Source organism: Artibeus jamaicensis, unplaced genomic scaffold (assembly GCF_021234435.1).
Source record: "Artibeus jamaicensis isolate MK-2021 breed Jamaican fruit bat unplaced genomic scaffold, CSHL_Jam_final contig_65, whole genome shotgun sequence".
Taxonomy (NCBI): domain Eukaryota; kingdom Metazoa; phylum Chordata; class Mammalia; order Chiroptera; family Phyllostomidae; genus Artibeus; species Artibeus jamaicensis.
Genome location: NW_026521913.1, coordinates 1925991 through 1949906, shown reverse-complemented (window position 1 = coordinate 1949906; position 23916 = coordinate 1925991). Strand labels below are relative to the sequence as shown.

General features: G+C 39.0%; 1 protein-coding gene across 4 annotated transcripts in view; it reads right to left on the bottom strand.

Annotated features, from left to right (window-relative positions):
* DTD1 (D-aminoacyl-tRNA deacylase 1) overlaps nt 1-23916 on the bottom strand; it is a 308428-nt gene that overhangs the window by 146936 nt on the left and 137576 nt on the right. For 2 of the 4 annotated variants that reach the window (XM_053670944.1, XM_053670945.1), the window contains exon 5: nt 21564-21628. The exons of the other annotated variants lie outside the window; for them this stretch is intronic. In XM_053670944.1, coding sequence (XP_053526919.1) covers nt 21564-21628 — 65 coding nt within the window. The remainder of the gene's footprint in view (nt 1-21563; nt 21629-23916) is intronic. 4 annotated transcript variants of the gene reach the window in all.

Genomic DNA, 23916 nt, shown 5'->3' with positions numbered 1-23916 from the left:
TGCTTGAGTGTGGCTAGTGGGGTAATATGAGTGTAATAATGTATAGTTATAGTTTTAATTTTAACATTTAATTTAAAATGTCATATGGTAGGCTTGAGTATGATATTGTTATGTTACAAAATCACATGCTTTTGATTTTGTAATAAAAAAGCATTACTTGTGATGGACCCCTGTGTACAACATGAAGACTCAGGCACTGTACCAGATTGGAGGGAACCAAAGAGACATGATAAGTACAATGTGTGATCCTGAATTAGATCCTGGATAAGAAAAGGGACATTATTAGGAGAAATGGCAAATGAGGGTTGAAGATTAATGGTATTTATGCATATTCATTTCTTACTTTTGATAACTATACTATGTTTATGTAAAATGTTAACATGAGTGGAAGCCAGATAAAGAGTATACAGATACTTTTTAGAACTATTTTTGCAACTTTTCTCTGTCTAAAATTATTTCAAACTGAAAAGTTAAAAATTCATTTTAAGTAACATGTAACAGATTATAAAAATAAACACTGTAGAGACCAGATGCTTTGTTTTGTAAAGATATTTCAAAGTTATTGAAAAGACTATAAAAACTGACTTTTAAAAAAATTCAAACTATAAAGTAACCCTTATAAACAAAGGCTACAAAGTATGGGTACTTCATCAAAAAACAAAGACTACTACCTTTCAGGAGCAGGGGTCCCAAATGTTAAAGACATTTCACATTGTTATCAAAGCTACACTTCATGTTTTGTTTTTAATTCAGGGGCACCATTCAAACAAAATGTGTGTAACCCAGTTAGCAAGCCAAAATCTTCCTGGAATTCCATTTGCTATTGGGGCCCCAAGGCCTAAACGAGGGGATGGTGGTAGCCCCCTGGAGTCCTGGCTTTGGACACTGTCAGGAAGGAGTTCAGTCTGTATTGACCTGCAAAAGGCCCTTCCACTGAAGCACCCTATACAGGAGGATAATCGTTGTTTTATAAACCAAAAGGGGCCCTCAGAGAAACCGAATGATCTATCCTGGACAGAAGTCCACGCGCTTCCTGAGCCAGATGTGAATACAGGTCTGACTCTAGCCGGCAGTCTTGCTCAGGAAAGGCAATGCCTGAGGGTGTCTTCCCAAAAGTGATCTGGGTCAAGAGGGACAGTCACTGAAGGATTAAAGTGGCCAGTCAGGGAAGAAAACATTGGGCATAACTACCAACTCCTTTGGACCCCAGCAGCCCCCCACAGGACTAGCCTCCCTCTTAGAAATAGTCTTCAAACTCATTAATCATGCATCCCTCAGTCATAATATTTACTTCCCATATAGGCTTTTTTTTTTTCTGAATACCACTGGTCGATTAAGTCTCTAGCTCCTCCAGCCTGTGCCACAGCCAAGGTCTCCCTTATGGAAGAAGAAGTTAGGGGGAAGTGAGATTTTAGGCAACTGGGGACTCTAACTCAGTTCCAGGTGCCCTGGAGAGGGTGAGGTGCAGGACCTCTAAACAGACAACCACTAACAGCCTTGGTTCTTCCACCTGCCTCTCACCCCAATGCACTCCACACCTTTACAGAGCTGTAAATTGAAAAGTCAAACAGAATGTGTCGGTTCCTTCCTTAATATCCTTACAGAGCCCTGACTAGTGTGGCTCAATTTGTTGGGCATCATCCTGCAAAGTGAAAGGTCACAGGTTCAACATTCCTGGGTTGCAGGTTCAGTCCTTGGATAGGGGTCACTGCGAGAGGCGACCAATCAATTTGTCTCTCTCACATCAATGTTTCTTTCCCTCTCTCTTTCCCCCCTCCCCCCCTAAAATAAATACATAAAACCTGTAAAAAAATACATATCCTTATAGGGAAGACTTCAAAGAAAAAATACAAAGTGTTTAAGACAATGTCCAAAGCCTGTACCAAGCTCCTTAGCCAAATCAACTCCTCAGGCACAGCCAAGCCCAACCACACAAACCCGCTACAGATTCTGGACCAGGCTGTGGTGGCAGTCTCCAAGAGAGTCCCAATAATCCTTGCCTCCACTAATCCATGCCTTTATGTAGTCCCCACACCCTCACAGTGGATAGGGCTGGCCCATGCAGCCAATAGGACACTGTGAAATGGGGCTTCCAAAGCTGGGTCATAGAAGACACTTCAGCTTCCACCCTGCTTTCTCCTGGATCATTTGCTTTCAGCGAAGCTGGTAGTTTGTTGTGAGGATATTGGTTTTTTAAAATATTTTATTTATTTATTTATTTATTTATTTATTTATTTATTTATTTATTTATTTATAGAGAGAGGGGAAGGGAAGGAAAAGGAGTGGGAGAGAAACTTCAATGTGTGGTTGCCTCTCATGTGTCCCCTTTTGGGGACCTGGCCTGCAACCCAGGCATGTGCCCTGACTGGGAATCAAATCAGTGACCCTTTGCTTCACAGGCCTGTGCTCAATCCACTGAGCTACACCAGCCAGGGCATGAGGATATTCTTATGAGAATGTTCAAGCAGCCCTAGGAAAAGGCATAAGGAGAGGAACTGAGACCTGCCAATAGCTGGTATCAACTTGCTGGACGTATGAGTTAGATACCTGGAAAGCGATGCTCTAGCCCCAGTTGAGCCTTCAGATGATGGTGGTGGCCCTGGGCTGACATCTTGAGAGCAACCTCATGAGAGATCCCGAGCCAGAACCACACACCTAAACTGTTCCTGAAGTTCTTTTTTTTTTTTTCATTGAATTTATTGGGGTGATGTTGGTTAATAAAATTATATAGGTTTCAGGTATACAATTCTGTAATACACCAACTGTATATTGTGTTTTGTGTTCACCACCCCAAGTCAAGTATCCTTCTATGTGAGATAATAATAATATTACTTTCAGCCACTAAGTTTTGAGATATTTTGTCACCTAGCAATGAATACCTAACATACTATGTTTTCTTCCTCTGTGTCTTTGCAAATGCTTGTCCCTCACCTTAGAATATCCTGTCCTATATCCTTCCTGTCCTACATACCAAGACATATGTCCTCTCCCTTACCCTGTCTCTAATATGTGCTTTGTATATACATAATGTGTGCTGCCATTGCACTCTTGACATGCATCTCTTAGATAAACTCTTAATATGTACTAGAGTTACCTACTTCTCTCCCTGGGAAAACTGGAAGCAATTGGTGTGTAGAGGTGATCTATAAGAACACCTTTAGCCAGATCCAGTTGTTTAAAGAAGCACATGCTCACCCACCACGCCCAGCTCTTGAGAAGGTCAACCTGTAGTGTATCCACTGCCCTGAGGTCTTCACCAACAAGAACATACTGCTCACTCATCAAGCCTACACCAACCAAAAACAAGTGGCCCATGTACCTGAAACAGTTCCCTTTGCATTGCCATCTGGACAGCCCAGCAGCCAAACTCCAAAAAACCACATCAGTCCCATCCCTGTGCTGGGCAGCATGGCCTCCATGAACAGTGCCATGCCAGACTCCAGTGCAACCGTGTAGTGTGGCTCTACCATGGACTCCACCTTGAAGCCAGTGAGAGCCAGAAGATGTGCGATGTTGGGCAGGGCTGATCCAAGATGATCTACAGCTGCCTTTATGGCTCTAAGTGGAACTGCAACAGCCTGGCCATGCCATGCACAGAGCCTTAACTGAGTAGACACTCATAGAATATTCAATCAATGAAGGAGTACAAAAATGGATGGTTGGATGAATGGGTGGAACAATGATGGATGGGTGGATGGATAGACAGATAGATGGGAAAGCAAGAGGGCAGGTGGGGGAAATGGACCAGCTTTGGACTCCTGTACTGCAAATAAATAAGAGCCTCACCATCTCACCTAAGAGTGCCAATATTACCATAAGTGTTGGCAAAGCAGGGAACACCTTCCTATAAACCTTATGTTAAATACTAAATTTCATCTATAAAAAAAAAATCACAGGAAGTCATTTTCTGAGTCTAATCCCTTAGCCGTCTCTCTTTTCCACCACAGAACCCTGCTATAGAATTTCCCATTACTGAAGACACTACAAGAAACAATAACAGGTAAGCCAAAGATACCAATATTGAATCAGAAAGCACTAGCACAGGGACATTAAAACCTCCAGTTTTGACTTCCAGCCAAGATGGAGGCGTAGGTGGAAACACTGTGCCTCCTCGCACAACCAAGTTTAAAGACAACAAAGTTTTAGTAACAAAAACGCAACCAAAACACAAAAAAATTGAACTGTACGGAAGTCCGACACCAATGAACCATTCAGCCAGACTGCGTCACAACCCAGTGACTGGGTTGTCCTGCCTGGTGAACACCTAAAAAACTCTGGCCCTCATACACAACAGGCGCGAACAGACCAAAACATGACTCAAGAAGAACAACTCAAAGCCCCAGAGCCAATATTTCTAAATGACCAACAGATAGCCAACCTATCAGATACACAGTTCAAAACACTGGTGATCAGGATGCTCACAGAACTGGTTGATTTTACTCACAAATTAGAGGAACATATGAAGGCTAAACTAATTCAAAGGAAGGGAAATGCACAGGGAATCAATAGTGATGGAAAGGAAACTGGGACTCAAAACAATGAGTGGACCAGAAGGAAGAAAGTAACGGCCAAACAGAAAAGAATGAAGAAACAAGAATTCAAAAACATGAGAAGAGGCTTAGGAACCTACAGGACATCTTTAAACAATCCAACATCTGAATTATAAGGGTACCAGAAGGGGAAGAGGAACAGCCACAAGGGGAAAACTTATTTGAGCAAATAATAAAGGAGAATTTCCCCAATCTGGCAAAGGAAATAGACTTCCAGGAAGTCCATGAAGCTCAGATAGTCCCAAAGAAGGTGGACCCAAGAAGGAACACATTAAGGCACATCATAATTACATTAGCCAAGTTTAAAATGAAGGAGAGAATCCTAGAAGCAGCAAGGGATAAGGGGATAGTCACCTACAAAGGAGTGCCCATCAGACTGTCAGCTGATTTCTCAAAAGAAACCTTACAAGCAAGAAGGGTCTGCAAAGAAGTATTCTAAGTCATGAAAGGCAAGGACCTATATCCAAGATTGCTCTATCCAGCAAAGCTCTCATTTAGAATGTAAGGACAGATAAAATGCTTCTCAGATAAGGTAAAGTTAAAGGCCTTATTACACGAGACATTAAAGGGACTTATCTAAGAAAAAGAAGATTAAAAAAAAGATGAAAAGTGAAAGGACAGCAAACTCACAGTTATTAACAACCACACCTAAAACAAAAGCAAACTAAGAGGACAGCTAGATCAGGAGTGAATCATGGAAATGAAGATCACATGAAGGGTTAGAAATAGGGAAGTGGGAGAAGAAGAAGGGGGGAGAAGGTACAGAGAATAATTAGCATAGATGGTAGGTAGAAAATAGGGGGTAGGGAAAGAATGGTATGGGAAATGTAGAATCTAAAGAATTTGTGACACATGGACATAAACTAAAGGGGGGCAATGGTGGGAGAGGGGGTGTGCAGGGTGGAGGGGAATGAAAGGGGAAAATGGGACAACTGTAATGGCATAATCAATAAAATATATTAAAAATAAAATAAAATAAAATATCCAGTTCTTCCTTTACTGGAACATTGTCAAGATTCTACCAGTGAAAAGAATACTTTCTTATGCTGGAAGGTGGATATACCAGAGTTGTCTGTCTTATTCCTTCTTATTGCTTTTTTCAATAAAGTTTTAATTATATTTTATTGATTATGCTATTACAGTTGTCCTGATTTTTCTCCCTATGTCCCCCTCCTTCCAGCACACCCCCACTCACTTAGGCCATTTCCCCACCATTGTTCATGTCAATGGGTCATGTGTATAAGTTCTTTGGCTACGTCATTTCCTACACTGTACTTTACTTCCTTTGGCTATTCTGTAATACTTATTTATACTTCTTAATCCCCTCACCTCTTCACCCACTGCATCACAACCCCTCTCACCTGGTGACCATCAAAACACTCTCTGTATCTATGATTCTGTCTCTGTTCTTGTTTGCTTAGTTTGCTTTTTAGATTCAATTGTTGATATATTTGTATTTTTCGCCATTATGTGGTTCTTAGTTTTAATCTTCTTTTTCTTAAATAAGTCCTTTTAACATTTCATATAATAATGTTTTGCTGATAATGAACTCCTTTAGTTTTTTCTTGTATGGGAAGCTCTTTATCTGTCCTTCCATTCTAAATGGTAACTTTACTGGGTAGAACAATCTTGGCTGTAGGTCCTTGCTTTTCATGACTTTGAATATTTATTGCCAATCCCTTTTAGCCTGCAAAGTTTCTTTTGAGGAATTAGCTGACAGTCTTATGGGAACTTCCAGGTAGGTGACTAACTGCTTTTCTCCTGCTGCTTTTAAGAGTCTCTCTTTATCTTACCTTTGACATTTAAATTGTGATGTACCTTGAAATGGGCCTTGCATCAGTCTTCTTTGGGACTCTATGCTTCCTGGTCTTACATGTCTATTTCCTTCACCAAATTAGGGAAGTTTGCTTTTGTTGTTTTTTTTTCATATAGATTTCTAATTTCCCACTCTTTTTCTTCTCCTTCTAGCACCCCTATCATGCAAATGTTAGACTTCTTGAAGTTTTCCCAGAGGCTACTTATACTATCCTCATTTTTTGGATTCTTCATTCTTGTTTTTTGATAGGTTGTTTTATCCTTCCTTATATTCCATATTCTTGATTTGATTCTCAGCTTCATCCACTCTACTGTTGTTTCCCTGTAAATTTTCCTTTTTCAATTAGTGTATCTTTCATTTCTGACTGGATCTTTTGTATGCTGTTGAGGTCCTCACTAAGTGCCTTGAGCATCCTTATAACCAGTGTTTTGAACTCTGAATCTTATGGACTGCTTATTTACATTTTGTTTGGCCATTTTTCTGGAGTTTTTATGTATTCTTTCATTTGGGCCATGTTTTTTTATCTCCTCATTTTGGCAGCCTCCCGTATTTGTTTCTATGTATTAGGAGAGTGGCTTTGAATCCATGTCTTGGAGTGTGGCCTAATGTAGTAGTTATCTTGTAGGGTCCAGTGGTACAGCCTTCTCTATCACCCAAGACGGGTACTTCAAGTGTACCCTTCTTGTGAGCTGAGTACACCCTTCTCTTGTAACTAAACCTTGGTCACTGTTGACAGATCAATGAGAGAGTTTTACCCAGGCCAATCAGCCACAAGTACTAGCTGTGACCACTTACCACCAACCTCCACCCTCACTGGAAGATCATATGTGCAGGGAAAGGGTAGTGTGTGCTCCAACCTGGTCTGTAGCTAAACACTGGGTGTGCTGGCCCTCGGGTTTTCCGGTAATGCAGGCCAAAGTCAGCCCCCACCTGTGTTTTGCCCTGGGCTACCCTGCCTGAGCTATAAAGCAATCTGAGATGGCTGCTACTTGTGCTGGCTTGGAGATTCCCAGGCAAAGCCAAGCTGTGAATCTGGGCTAGCTGCTGCTAGTTGATGGGCCTGGGGCTCACTGAGGTTAGCTGTGGCTTGTTTGATAGGATTTAAGAAGTTGTGAAGCATGAGCCAATATAAGTCATTCATGTGGAAAAACAGATTGGGTGGGCCCATAAGTTGGGTGGGGTAGAGTCTCTCGGGATCTCCAAGGCAGGTCCAACAGTGTTAGCCAGGCTGATGAAGTCTCACATATGGCACTAGCTTGCCAGCTCTGTAGAGGGAAGCTTTAGAAAAGGGACATGGCCTCTGCTCAAGTTGATGCCAGACACTTCAGTTTCTCCCTTTATACCACTGATGCCTTTCAAGCTGCCACCTAGTGCTGGAGTTCACAGAGAGTGAGTCTGAGTAGGTGAGTCCATGTGTGGGTTAAGAGAAACTTCTTAGGGTTCCAGAAGTTTCTTCCACTAACTCAATTCTTGCTGGATTTTGCAGCCAGAAGTTATGGAGACTTATCTTCCTGGAACTGGAACCCTGGGCTGGGATCCTGGTGTAAGGCTGGGACTCCTTGTTCCAGGATTGATATCCCTCCCAAATTTTTACCCACCACATGTTGGTGAGGGACCAGCACGTTGCAAGTCTGTGCCCCTCCTAACAGTCTGCATGGATATGGTTTCTTTAACTCCATAGTTGTCAGACATCCATTCAACTCCATTTCTGATTTTTCTAAGTGATGGTTGTTTTATATTTTAGTTGTAATTTTCATGTGGTTATGCAAAGAGGCGAGCCATATCTGCCTATGCCACCATCTTGACTGGAAGTCTCCTACTGTGAATTAAATAATTCACAATAATTTGTTTTTAACTGGACAAGAATATACAGAAAATGAACTCTGCTCACAGCAGCAACTATGTTCTGAAATGTTGAAAAAAATTAATGCTTTGATTCATTAAATAATGAAGAATTAATTTTGATGGGTATATAGATCAAGAAAGTTAATCAACTGTTGTATGGATACTTTTTATGAACCTATTCTCCAAACTGGATTATGAAAATAAGACTTTTTCAAGATGCAACCCTAGTAAGACCTTGTCAAAGGAAAAGCCATTCCTCAGAGAGGTTAGCAATACCCTTGTGACCTAAGTAAGATAACAAAAGTCCAGAAAACTTAGAGGACAAGACCATTAGGCACAGCAAGAAACACACTGTTCTGCCTGAGGCACAACCCTATCTCCCCCAGCCCTGGACATTTATTCTTCACTACTGGTACATAATGAAAGCAATAAAAATGATTTCATGATAAGAGCTATAAAAAGAAAGTTAATTTATCAGTAATTTAGCCTCCCTAAGCCATAACAGAATTCTCTGAAGCAGCTGTATAAGTTCAATAATGTGACAAGAAAGTCAGAATTGACCAGATGGCTGGTCTATTTCAGTTAAAAAGAAAGTAGAACCATGGCAGGGGGCGGGAGGGGCAGGTGGCAAGGGTAAGGGTATAATTAGACTTTTCTTCTATTCTTATCTAATTTGAAATCTCAGTACATTATATAGGTCACCTTCATTCTTTTTAACTTGTACATGGTATTTTACACTATGGATGAGACATAATTTGTCTAACCTTTTCTCTACTGATCAGCATTTTGGCTATTCCCCTAATGCAGTACTAAGTACCCTTACATCAACATCTTTGTGCATATAAGCACAGACTTTTATACAAGAGATTCGAAGAAGTGGAAGTGCTCAGTCAAATAAGGTCTGGTTCTAATTTTGATCAATATTGCTAAACACCTTCAAATAATGCTTCACCAGCTTGCTCCCACTAGCAGTGTATCAAAGTGTCCATTTCCTTGCACTCTAATTAATTGATATTACAAATTTTAATTTCGATAATCTAAACGAGCAAAACAATGGGGTTTTATGTTTTGAATTTCCTGCAACATCCATGAGATTGAACATCTTTTGAAACTTTAGTGGCCATTTGTATGTCTTCTGGGAATTGCCTTTTCTCAGCTTCCTATCTGTTTGGAGCCATTTTGTTACTGATTTGCAGATGTTCCTTATAGATTACAACTATGACTTATTTATTTGTAAAAAAGGAAATGCTTCATAAAGGAAGAAACATACCATGTTTGCAGATTAGAGATCCAATATAGTAAAGAAGTAAGTTCTCTGGAAATTGATATATAGGTTCAATGTAATTCCTATAAAAATCCCAGCCTAATTTTTTGTAGACATAGACAAGCTTATTCTAAAATTTACATGGAAAGGCATAGGCCTCTAGAATAACCAAAAGGAGTCTGACAAAGGAGAATATATTGGGAGGAATCACTGTAACCAATACTAAGGCTTACTATATAGTAATAGTACTCAAAACTCTGGCAATGGTGGGGAAGAGACATACACAGGCCAATACAATAAAAGAGAACCCCAAAATAAACCCACACAAATAAGCCAACTGATTTTTTACAACAGCATAAAAATTGAGGAAAGACAACCTTTTCAACAAATGATGCTGGATCAATTTGACATCCATAGGCTAAAATAAATTAATAAATAAACCCTGACCTAAGGTGAGTGGACTAGATCAATGTCAATGTCCTGGTGGTGAAACCATACTATACTTTTACAAGATGTTGCCATTGGGGAAATCGCATGAAGGGTACACAGTATCTCACTGTGTTATTTCTTACAATTCTATATGAACCTCTATTACCTAAATTAAAATTTTAATTTAAAAATTGTGAAAATATTTTCTTCTAGTCTACCTTTTATATTTTGAATTTTGTTAAGGTATACCAGGGTTAAATTTACTTTTTATGTCTCCTGGATTTACTTTTTTTATATTTTGCAATTTTCTTGAGGTTGCTAAAAAAAGAGAGAGAGCAGACAGTACATATTTTTTAAAGTTTTTTACACTAAATAACAAAGTTTTTAAAGATTTTTATTAATTGACTTTTAGACAGATGGTAAGAGAGGGAGAGAAACATCTCTCACATGCCTCTAATTGGGGACCTGGACCTCAACACAGGTATGTGCCCTGACCAGGAAGTGAACCAGCAACATTTTGGTTTGCAGGCTGGTGTTCAATTCACTGAGCCACACCAACCAGGGCAATATGTCTCTTTATAATAAAATGTATTTTTAATTAACCATAAGAAAACCTAAGAAAGATAACATAAGAAAACTAAATAAACTTGGGCATTATCTCAAAAGTTGATATTTAAGTGCTTTTAATTTCAGGCTTAGTTGATATGACAAGAAAAGAGAAATTAAACATCATGAATAGAGTGGAAAGCACATAAATATACTGGTGCTCATGAAGAGAGGCAGAAAAGATTCAGTAAGCCAGATAAATGTTAGAGCACCTCCATTCTGCCCACCTTCATGTCAGCCTATGCAGTCACAATGCGGGCAACAGAGCCAAAGTTGCAAACTAGTTTTTGATCAAGCTCTTTAGCATCTAACTCAGGATCTGACTCATCAGACTATATCCCAGAAAAATATCTGTTCCACTTTTCTAAAACTTTCTTGCAGGGTATTCAAAAAAACATTACACAGAAATTGTAAATTCTTAAGAAAGCAACCATTCACATTTGAGTTTTCTGTACTTAATGAGCTTCCTTTTTTAAAGAAAGTATTTCTTCAGAATCTTTTTTTAAAAGAGTTTATTTATTTATTTTTAGAGGGGGAAAAAAGAGAAACATCAATGTGTGGTTGCCTCTTATGTGCCCCCTAACGGGGACCTGGCCTGCAACCCAGTAATGTGCCCTAGACTGGGAATTGTACGAGAAACCCTTCAGTTCACAGGTCGGCACTCAATCCACTGAGCCACACTAGCCAGGGGAAAAAAAAAAAAGTATTTGTTCAGAATCTTAAAGAAAACTACAAATAATAAAGTTCCATTTTCAGGGCCTATAATGTACCATTTTCAGTGCCTATAATGTGCCAGATAGAAATCAAAGCACTTTACCTACTTCTACACAGAAGTAAGTAACCTGTCCAAAGCCACACAAGTAACATAGTGTGTTAAGTCAGATCCCATATTCACATCTGAGTCGTCAGAGTCTCCTTCTAAAAGTGCAGACTCATGTTGGACCACACAGTCACATCTTCAACTGCTAACCAATATCCCAGCCTTATATAAATGAGTAAGCCACCTGTACCAATACTTTTTCATTGCTAAACAGCCTGTGTTAGTAAAGATTATCTCAGAGACATAGACACATAAATATTTTTAAGTCAATCATATTTAACCAGTGGAATAAGAAAAACAAACTATCAACAAAATGAAAGGACAACTTATGAAACAAGAGAAAATATTTGCAAGCCACATATCACATAATGGTATTATTATAATATCGAAAATATATAAGGAACTCATACAACTCAATAGCCCAATTTTCCAATAATCCAATTTTTTAAGGGGCAGAAGACCTGAATGGGATTTTTCCAAAAGAGACATACGAATGGCCAACAGATACATGAAAAGATGCTCAATATCACTAATCATGAAGAAAACGCCAATCAAAACCACAATGAAATATTACCTCCCACCTAGTAGAATGTCCATGTCCATCATCAAAAAGACAAGAAATAACAAATGCTGGTGAAGATGTAAAGAAAAGGTAACTCTTACCTATTCACTGTTTGTGATGCTGACGCTATGAAAAACAATATGGAGGTTCCTCAAAAAGTTAAAAATAGAACTACCATATAATCCAGTAATTCCACTTCTGGGTATACAGTATACCCAAGGAAATGAAATCACTATCTCAAATAGTTGCATCCCCATGATTATAGCAACATTATCCACAATAGCAAAGGCATGGAAATGACCTAAATATCCATCAAAAGATAAATGGATAAAAAATGTGCTATATGTGTATATGTGTGTGTGTGTGTGTGTGTATCAAAATTATTCAACCATAGAAAAGAAAGAAATCCTGCAATGTGGAACAACATGAATGGACACTGAGGGCATAATGCTAAATAAGTCAGATATAGAAAGACAAATACTATATGATGTCACTTATAAGAGGAATGTTTAAAAACATTCCTCAAAGAAAACAGCCTCAAAGAAACAGGGTAGAATGGTAGTATACAGAGGCTGGAGAATGGGGCAAAGAGAAAATGTTGGTCAAATGGTACAAAACTTACAATTATAAGATAAGTAAGTTCTGGGAATATAACATACATAATGTTGACTGTATTCATAATACTGTATTATGCACTTGAAATTTGTTAGGAGAACAATCTTAAATGTTATTACCACAAGAAAAAAAACCTTATTATGTTAGGTGATGGAGGTGTTAACTAACTTTAATGTTGTAATGATTTAACAATACATATGTATAGTCAATCATCACACCATATACCTTAAACTTACACAATGTCATATGTCAGTTATATCTTAATACAGCTAGAATAAAAAACTTTAAAAAAATAGTAAAGTCACAAATGTTCCTCTTCTTGTACTCTTATTAACAAAATTACCTGTGTGTTTATCTGGGGTTGAGCCCAAATTACAAATCATTAGTGGCCACTGAAAAATGAAACTGGATGACACCAATCCTTCATTTCATAAACAGCAGTCAAAATTCAATAGTTTCATCTATGCATTCTATAGCAAAGACACAAAGCAAAAGACACAGGCATTGAATTATTAGAAATTAATTGTAGCTTGGGGATGGGGGGAAAGGGGCTGAGGGTAGAGGAATGGAGCCAGAAAAGAGAGAAAGAGACTTCTGGCCAAGATGGAGGCATAGGTAGACACACTGTGCCTCCTCGCACAACCAAAATAAGGACAACAAAAATTTAGAAACAAAATAACAACCAGTACTGACAAAAAATTGAACTGTATAGAAGTTTGACAGCCAAGGAGTTAAAGTAGACACATTCATCCAAACTTGTAGGAGGGATGGAGTTAGGCAGAGAGAGGTTGTGGCAAAAAAAAAAAAAAGTGGTGGCTGGTGGACCCCAGGCACCCAAAGCAGTAGCTGGCAAACCCCATGCACGGATGGTGGCAGCAGGCAGACCCAGTGAGGTGGTGGACTGTGGAGGGCCTTGGTGTGCAAGGCGGCTGGTGCAACCCAGGTGGTCCCACATTCAATAAACCAGGAAAAACTGGGGAGCAAGGCAGACTGTGCAACCCAGGGCCCCAGTGTGGGAAATAAAGCCTCAAAACAGGTGTTTCTGATTGAAAACACCTATGGGGAAAACTGTGCTTGAACAAAAATTTTAAAAAAACACACACACAAAGAATTTGAGAATCAAAAAAAAGGAAACAAAACATCTGTGGGGGTTGAGGTGCTAAGAGATTCCCAGTCTCACAAGAGAGTTCATTGGAGAGACCCAAGGGTCCTAGAACATATACAAACCCACCCACATGGAAATCAGCACCAGAAGGGTCCAATTTGCTTGGGGGAAGGGGGCAAGTTACTGAAATACAGCAGAGAGCAGAACAAGCACCATTGTTCTCTCTCACACCCCACCCTCACATACAGTGTCACAACCCAGCAACTAGTTTACTCTGCCTGGGTGAACACCAAGGCTCCACCCCTCACTACATAACAGGTGCATCAAGACAAAAAAATGGCCCACATGAAAGAAAAGATCAAAGCTCCAGGAAAAATACAAGTAAGTGATGAAGAGAAAGCCTACCTATCAGATGCATGGTTTAAAGCACTGGTGATCAGGATGGCCACAGAATTGGTTTAATTTGGTCACATATTAGATGAACAAGTGAAAGCTACACTAAGTTAAATAAAGGAAAATGTACAGGGAACCAATAGTAATGGAAAGGAAACTGGGACTCAAATCAATGGAGTGGACCAGGAGGAAGAAGGAAAGAAACAACCAAACAGAAAAGAATGAAGAAACAAGAATTCAAAAACATAAAGAGAGGCTTAGGAATCTCCAGGACATCTTTAAATGTTCCAACATCCGAATGATGAGGGTACCAGAAGGGGAAGAGGAAGAGCAACAAGTGGAAAACTTATTTGAACAAATAATAAAGGAGAACTTCCCCAATCTGGCAAAGGCCATAGACTTCCAGTCAGTCCAGGAAGCTCAGAGAGTCCCAAAGAAGTTGGACCCAAGAAGGAACACACCAAGGCACATCATAATTACATTACCTAAGATTAAAATGAAGGAGAGACTCCTAGAAGCAGCAAGAGATAAGGAGACAGTTACTTATAAAGGAGTGCCCATCACACTGTCAGCTGATTTCTCAAAAGAAACCTTACAGGCAAGAAGGGAGTGGAAAGAAGTATTTCAAGTCATGAAAGGCAAGGACTTCCATCCAAGAGTGCTCTATCCAGCAAAGCTTTCATTTAGAATGGAAGGGTAGATAAAGTGCTTCTCAGATAAGGTCAAATTGAAGGAGTTCATCATCACCAAGCCCTTATTATATGAAATGTTAAAGGGACTTACCTAAGGAAAAGAAGATAAAAAAACATGTACACTAAATTACAGCAAATTCACAGTTATTAACAACCACACCTAAAACAAAAACAAACTAAGCAAACAACTAGAACAGGAACAGAACCACAGAAATGGAGATCACATGGAGGGTTAGCAACAGGGGAGTGGGAGTAGAAGAGAGGGGGAAAAGGTACCGAGAATAAGTAGCATAGATGTAGGCAGAAATTAGATGGGGGAGGGCAAGAATAGTATGGGAAATGTAGAAGCTAAAGAACTTGTAAGTATGACACATGGACATGAATTAAAGGGGAGGGGGAAGTGGGTGGGAGAGGATGTACATGGTGAAGGGGAGTGAGGGGGAAAATGTGACAACTGTAATAGCATAATCAATAAAATATTTTTTTTAAAGAGAGAAAGAACTTGTGGACATGGAGAACAGTGTGGTGACTGAGGGGGCTGGGGAGTGGGAGGGTAGATAAAGGAAGAGGATATAAAGGGAATAAATGATGATGAAAATAAAATTAAAATTAAAGAGAGAAATTAAGTAGAAATAGAAGAGAGATTGGCTACAGTTTGATATTTAGACTGATGGTTAAGTCTTTAAGAGAATACATATACATCCCAGAACTTTATGCTCTTCCTGGAATGTTCTTTCCCAAGATATACAAGGAAAGGTGCTTAATAAATAATAGCTTTATGTAGGCAGACATAATGCAAATGAAGAAACCTTATTTTAAAACACTAGGATCCAAGTATTTATGATACTTCAAACTTTTTCTACCAATAACGGATTTTCAGATCTTTGTGTGACATTAAGTTCACTTTCTAGCCATTTATCTTTAGTCTGTTGCTCAGATCTTAGGGATTATACACCCAAACATTCATAAACCACAATTAGGGAAAGCCCTCTGAGTTAGTTTTCACTTCCCCACAGTGAGTCAGAAGGAAATCCTTAGGCAACAAAGTAGTAATGAATAAAACACAAAAGGCCAAATGCTAGGAAACATGTTAACTCAGCAATGGGGCCCAGACTGGGGTCCTTTGGGAGATTCTCAGTTCATGCTACTCATTTATAAAGTAGGGGGTACCTGTGAGCTACAAGAGACCATGGGGTGTACCCATGGGCAATGTATATCCACGAGGGATGTACAAAAAGGAACCCGAGATCAATTATAAGAGTACTGCCTTTGACAACTTCAAATAAGATATGTAGATAATTACTGAATTCACATTAATTTCCTGCTTTAGAATATTACACTATGGTTATGAAAAATGTTAATATTAGGGGAAGCTAAGTGAAGGTATACAGGTACCCTGTGTGATATTTTTGAAATTTTTTACCTGTCTAAATTTTTAAAAATAAAATATATTTAAAGCAATAACAAAAAGAACATTGACATTAAAACTGAAATGACACCAAATATAGTCCTTAAAAGGCTCTGATGCCAGTTTTCTAGAAAATACTTAGAAAACCCATGCTAACATGGCCAGTTAAGAAGGATGCTAAGACAAGGGGAGTCTAAACTTGATAGCAAACTTCCTATTCCTTGGTGGGCAAAGACTTCAAATGTTTTGGATGTGTGTTATGTGGGGCTGGAGAGTGAGGGCCATTCAATATACAGTGGCCCCTTTCTTAACTACTGGAGGATGGGAGGAGACACAGTGTTCACCAATATCTAAGGGCTCCTGCAGCATTCTCAGCCTCCCATGAAGTGAATGATTCAAATGGGAACATGAACAGAGGTGATGCATAAAAGTTGGTGGGGTGCCACCATCCTTCTCTTGCTGGGCCCAGGCAGAACACCAGTGTTACACGCTGAAGGGAACCTACACCCCTGAGACAGCAAATGGAGTAGACTCCCACCAACCCATGTTACACTTTGGTGAGATTAACTGTTATCATGTTAAGCCACAGAAATTACTGATTGTCTGCTATGGCAGATAGCATTTCTTAAAATAATCCCAATAAAGATATTTCCATTGAGAATCTTCTAAGAAGAAGGAAATATGCTAAAACTTATCAGTTTATAGCAATATAGTCATAGTCAGGAATGAAAATATCCAACCTCCCATCATATTTAAATGTTTCCTCCATTATACTACAGAAATACTCATACAAGTAGGCAAAGACTTACATCCACACATGTTTACTTCCATGCTGCCTATTTGTGTTAGGGAAAAAAATGAAAACAAGCCAACTGCCCATTAAATAGGGAAAGAATATAGCCATTCAATGAACTATTTTCTGCCATCCCCACACATTCCCTCTGATGCGTGCTCTGCCCACACTCTCTCTAGCTGGACTCCTAATCAGTGGTGCCCACGACTATGTCACACACTGGGACACCTGGTAAATGTGAATTTTCTGTGGTGCATAATAGTCACTGATACAGGACAATAAATACATGGTGGTTTGTTGTACTATCCTCTTCATGTGAGTTGGAAGTTTTCTCTAATACAAAGTTCTATAACTGCATACTTCAGAAAAATTGACATAATTAAAACTAGGTAACATTTGCTATAAACAGAAATTATTAGACTCAACAAAGGGGAAAAAAGACTAACTCAGGCAGATAAAGCTATTTGAACTAGTATATCAGCAGTTAGAATGATTAACTGCTGATTAACTCATTAGTCTACTATAATCATTTACATAAACCCAGTGGCAATTGAACCTATTTTAAAAATATGTAGATTAATTTAAGAGTCCATAACCTTGTTTGAAAAACAAAATATTGACTAGGAAGATTACCAATGGATTTGCATTTCTTAGACTATATCGTTGACCCTAAAATTCAAGATTCTTGATTTGTTGTTACTGAAATTAAATTTAAATGGAATATCAAAACACAGCCAAATATTCTAATAACCCAACACACTCCCTGAAATGGCTTCATGTTTTAAATTACAGATTAGAAGAAAACACAGAAACATGATCCATAAATATTTATTTTCTAAGTCATGGTTTTTTTAAATAATAATGTGATCTTACTGTTAATATTGATTAATGCTCAAGAAGGAGGTTCTTTTGGTGACTTCCAGCCAAGAAGGAGCCATAAGTGGAAACGCTGAGCCTCCTTGCACAACCAAAATTAAGGAAAACAAAGATTTAGAAACAAAAACAGAACCAGAACAGACAGAAAACTGAACTGTACCGAAGTCCAACAACCATTCATCCAGCCTGGTAAGAGGGGTGAAGTCTGTGGCCGGCAGAGAGGGATCAGCAGCAGAAAAAAGTGGTGGCAGACCCTAGGCGTGGGAAGGAAACGAGCAGACCCAGTGAGGCACTCAAGGCCACTTACTGACCGTGGTCACACATTCGCATGCAGATAAACCAGGCAAAAATGGGCAGCGAGACAGACCATGCAACCCAGGGCCCCAGCAATGGAACACAAAGCCTAAAAGCACAGACTGAAAAAGGTTGTGGGGGGTGAAGTGCTGGGAGAGACTCCCAGGCTCACCAGAGAGTTTGTTGGAGAGACCCACAGGGTCCTAGAACATACAAAAACCTACCCACCCAGGAACCAGCACCAGAAAGGCAGAATTTGCTTGTGGAAAGTGGTGGAAGGGACTGAAATATGAGTGGAGCAAGCACCATTGTTCCCTCTTTGACCCTGCCCCCACATACAGCATCACAACCCAGCCACATGGATTGCCCCACCCTGGTGAACACCTAAGGCTTCACCCCTCACTACATAACAGGTGCATCAAGACAAAAAAAATTATGGCTCAAATGGAAGAATAAATCAAAGCCCCAGAGCAATACTTTAAAGTGACCAAGAGACAGCCAACCTATCAGATGCACAGTTCAAAACACTGATGACCAGGACACTCACAGAACTGGTTGATTTGGGTCACAAATTAGATTTAAAAAATGAAGGCTACACTAATTGAAATGAATGGAAATGCACAGGAAACCAAGAGTAATGGAAAGGAAACTGGGACTCAAATCAAAGGAGTGGACCAGAAGGAAGAGGAAAATGACCAAACAGAAAAGGATGAAGAAACAAGAATTTAAAAAAAATGAGGAGAGGCTTAGTAACCTCCAGGACATCTTTAAATGTTCCAACATCCGAATCATGTATGAGAAGGGGAAAAGAAAGAGCAACAAGTGGAAAACTTATTTGAACAAATAATAAAGAAGAACTTCCCCAATTTGGCAAAGGAAGTAGACTTCCAGGAAGTCCATGAAGCTCAGATAGTCCCAAAGAAGGTGGACCCAAGAAGGAACACACCAAGGCACATCATAATTACATTAGCCAAGTTTAAAATGAAGGAGAGAATCCTAGAAGCAGCAAGGGATAAGGGGACAGTCACCTACAAAGGAGTGCCCATCAGACTGTCAGCTGATTTCTCAAAAGAAACCTTACAAGTAAGAAGGGGCTGCAAAGAAGTATTCCAAGTCATGAAAGGCAAGGACCTATATCCAAGATTGCTCTATCCAGCAAAGCTCTCATTTAGAATGTAAGGACAGATAAAATGCTTCTCAGATAAGGTAAAGTTAAAGGCCTTATTATACAAGACATTAAAGGGACTTATCTAAGAAAAAGAAGATTAAGAAAAAGATGAAAAGTGAAAGGACAGCAAACTCAGTTACTAACAACCACACCTAAAACAAAAGCAAACTAAGTGTACAGCTAGATCAGGAGTGGAGCCACAGAAATGGAAATCACACAAAGGGTTAGCAACAGGGGAGTGGGAGAAGGAGAAGGGGAGAGGAGATACAGATAATAAGTAGCATAGACTGTGGGGAGAAAATAGACAGGGGGAGGGCAAGTGTAGAAGCTAAAGAACTTGTGACACATGGACATGAACTAAAGTGTGGGAATGTGGGTGGGAGGGGTTGTGCAGGGTGGAGGGGAATGAAGGGGGGAAATGGGACAACTGTAATGACATGATCAATAAAATATATATAAGAAAAAGAAGGAAGTTCCTTTAACACTGTAAGATTATTTGCATATGTATAAAACTGAAACTTCCCTTATTAATCTAACCTCTTACTCAAATTTATATTTCAGCCTATTAAATGTAGACAATGCTTCTAAGTATAAGGTACACAGGTTCTGGAGACTGGCCAGGGGGATTCCGAGATCCTTGGCCTGGAGAAATATAACAGAATGGGAAAGCTCTGAAGAGCAGCTTTGCAAGCAGGCCTTCTCATCAAAAAGAACACACAGACCTGTAAACCTCAGTGCAACTACAGAGTGAACTTCCAAGGTCAAATGTATGCTTCCAAGGTGAAATGGCAAGAACACGAATATATTTCTGGAACAGCTGACTCCTGGAGGTGTCAAATCATGAGGCTCTATTTGTTTAAACAGACCATAATACAAGTCATGGTACTTAAGTTCAGTCAGGAGAAATCTGAAGCAGTGCAACCTGAAGCAGGCTGTCTTCTGTTGCAACTCAGTTCTTAAGGCTATGTGATATAACCTTGAACAAATCATTTAAAGAGAGAACTGACTTGTGTTTCTCCCCTCTCATGGTAGCTTAAGAGTCAGAGTCACATGCATGGATGTGAAACAAAGAAACTATTAGTTCTCAAATTTATTTTGATTAACAGTGAAATTCTGCTATTATTGTAATCCTTATTCATGTATGACAATTTCATTTTTCAAAACCAAGGTTTACATTTAGAGTTACACATTTCTAAAATATTTCTCAATATTGCACTTAAAAAGGAACAGTTTGAAAAGATCACCAGTGCTACTATCCAAAGAGAGAAGGCAGATTAGAAGTTATGAATGAGCATCTGTCTAACTTTTAAAAGAGCAGACTATATTTCTGTTTGGGTGACTTAATTATAAGCCACTAATAAATAAAATTATTTAGATTTCATAAGTTACTTTAATTTTTTAGATTATTTTTACTTCACACTCAAAAACCAAACTCAACTACTATTTTTATATATTTGTATACTTTGGATCAATACTTAAGTTCAAAAAAAGATACTTTATGAATCTGGTCATTGTCCTTTAATATTAGGTAACACAGTATTCAACCACAATACACTTCTTAAAAGCTACATTCGTAACTATATGACCTCTTTCTGCTTCAGGAAGCTACAGACACACTGGCAAAATTATACAGAGGTTGGTTAATAATATACAGGGCAGGTAAATAATAATAATATAATAATTAATGAGTAAATAATATAAGAATAAACTGTTTCATATATTAATAACTATAAACATACTTTTGCCCATCTCTGTTATTTTTTTAGAAACATTTTTATTCTTTTTCTTTATCTTTATTATTAACACTATTACAGATTTCCCCATTTTCACCTCCTTTGCCTACCTCTTCCCAGGCCCAGTCCCCCTTTCCTCTGGCCCTCACCAAACTGTTGTCTATATCTAGGATTTATACATGTATGTTCTTTGGCTCATCCTTTCCCCCTCTTTCATTTAGGGATCCCTCCCCCTCCCCTCTGACAGCTGTCAGTCTATTTTATATATCCATGTTTCTGTTTCTATTTTGTTCACCAGTTTATTTTGCTAATTAGATTCCACATACAAGTGAGATCTTTACATATATGATATTTATCTTTCTCTGACTGGATTATTTCAGTTAGCATAATAATCTCAAAGTCGATCCATGCTGTAACAAAAGGTAAAAGTTCCTTCTTTTTATGGCCATCTAGTATTCCACTGTGTAAATATTCCACAGCTTTTTTTATCTATTCATCTACTGATGGGCAATTGGGCTGTTTCCAGACTTTGGCTATTGTAAATGATGCTGCTATGAACCACCCCCGTATTTTTTAAAGTAAATCAGCCAATACCTGCTCCTGAGCTCCTCTTCTCTGGTTCCCAGTGGCACTTTGTCCCTCTCACATCTGAGGCATGGCTATATACTGAAGGGTGACAGTGCTCTTTCAGAAGTGAGATCCAAGTCCCCAAGAAAGTTGGAAATGTTGGACCTGACGGGGATCCTTTTGGGGGTATCCTTGACACATGTCATTCAAGACTACACACAAGAAAAGGTAGTCAAATGGACACATTCTACAAAACTGCAACAGAAAGGTTGCAACATATACCCATGGAAAGATGGCCACCCTTGTCCTTCACTCCTCACCACATGCTCATGCCTCCAGGCTACAACTGGCTTGCTTCAAATGCTGCATGAGCCTCTCCAACCTCAGTCAGCCATTCCTGAACAGAAGCCAAGTACTGCCTAAGGATTTGATGGACTTTTAATATTCCTAGGAGCTACTCTACCAGACTGAAAATATAAAACAGAAATAGGACTTTTCTCTCATTGCTTTGGAGAATATTTTATTCTTACTGCTTTGTTGACAGTATAACAGAAAAAAAAAAGAAAACCCTTTCTTACTTATTAGGTACTTAACTTTAAGGATGGGGTACATAAGGATATGTCAAGTCTTAATAAATGCAGAGCCTTTTGAGTGCCCACATGCCATCCCCTCAGCTCACGTCTAATGTCAGCCCCAGCTGTTTCAGACAGTACCATGCAAACTCTAGCTCAGCTAACAACTGGGACTCCTCAAGCAAGCACTGAGGGTCTTTTTGCCTTAGGGCCATCTTGGAAGCCATAGGAGCCCACGTGCCTGCTTGGGCAGCCAAAGGAAGCAGGAACAAGTGGCTAAAGTTCCCACCACCCGTCCTCTAGACAGAAAATTGTGGAAGGCACTCTGTACACTTAAATAACTGTGCTGGTTAGAAATCCTGAAGATACACCTCCATCCCTGAATAAGTATAAGAATCAAATGAATCCTATGCTCTATCCTTGGGAGCAACATTCTTGGCCTAGATTCTGTATTATTCCCTAAGTGGTAAAATTCTTACCAAATTCAATTAAAACAACTCTAGTTGATTCTCAGCATTAGCTGCATGTTGGAATCAACTGGGTAACTTTTAGAAGTCTTAATATTCAGATTGCCCTCCAGAAAAAATTACATTGGCCTCTCTCAGGGTGGGGAAGGCTGCCCATGTCTCATCCTTATACTGGTATCCAAGAGTTGCAATGCTGGTCGGGAATGCAGTTGGCTGAGCCCCACCAAGAGGGTTAAAAGGTGCAGTGAGGCAGCTCTCAAGAAGACCAGTCTTGACAGGTTTAAGATAAATGCTCTCTTTTCCAGAAAGTACTAGAAGTGGAGGGTCCACAAAAGTGGTAAGCAGTTAAACAGATTACATACCAACAAATAGTCTTTGTTTTTATATAACTAAAATCATACTACACATATGCTTTGAAGATGACATTTCATCTAGTAATACAACTACTATGTTTTTCCACATAAGTGCATACATACATCTCTATTGCATTCACTTTTAAAACTAACTAGCTAGTTGTCATAATACCCTTGTTGGAAATCTGCTCCTTTGCTCATTAATCTGAAATGCTATTTTTATAATATACCAAAGGATGGAGGTATAAATAATCAGGTTATCTTTCAGGTCTCTCATCTATTCTACCAATCTGCCAGCACCATCTGTTTTTATTTCTGTCATGTTGTAATATACTTTGATATCTAGGAAGGTCAGTACCCTCCAGGAGATTTTTTTCAGAATTACATTTATCTCTTGAATTCAATTGGAATTTATTTTTAATTAGGCTATAATGTAAGGATTTAGAATAATTAATTTTCTATAATTGCCAATCAGTTACTCAATTACTACTTATTCAGAAACCCTTCCATCTGACATTAACTTATAATGTCTACTCTCTATATCATCATATTCTTACACAACAAATATCACCTAATCAATTCTGAACTGCTTACTCCATTCCTTTAATTGGGCTAAGATTTCCTGCCCTTAGGGGGTTTATATTCTAGCAGGGAAATAAACAGTTTCTTAATTTTTTTATTTATTAGAGAGAGAGGGAGAGAGAGAGAGAGAAACATCAATTTGTTGTTCCACTTATTTATGTATTCATTGGTTGACTTTTTTTTTTATGAGCCCTGGCCAGGGATCGAACACTTACCTTGGCATATCAGGATGATGCTCTAACCAACTGAGCTACCCAGCCAAGGCCCAATTAAATTTCAAAAGCAAATAATTAATACGTACAGTTGTAATATTTAGAAGACAGTAAGTCTTACAAAAGTAGTAAGAAGTGAAGAAAGGCAAGGGGTTCAGAAGTACAGAGCAGGGATAAGGATGAAGAGCAGGACA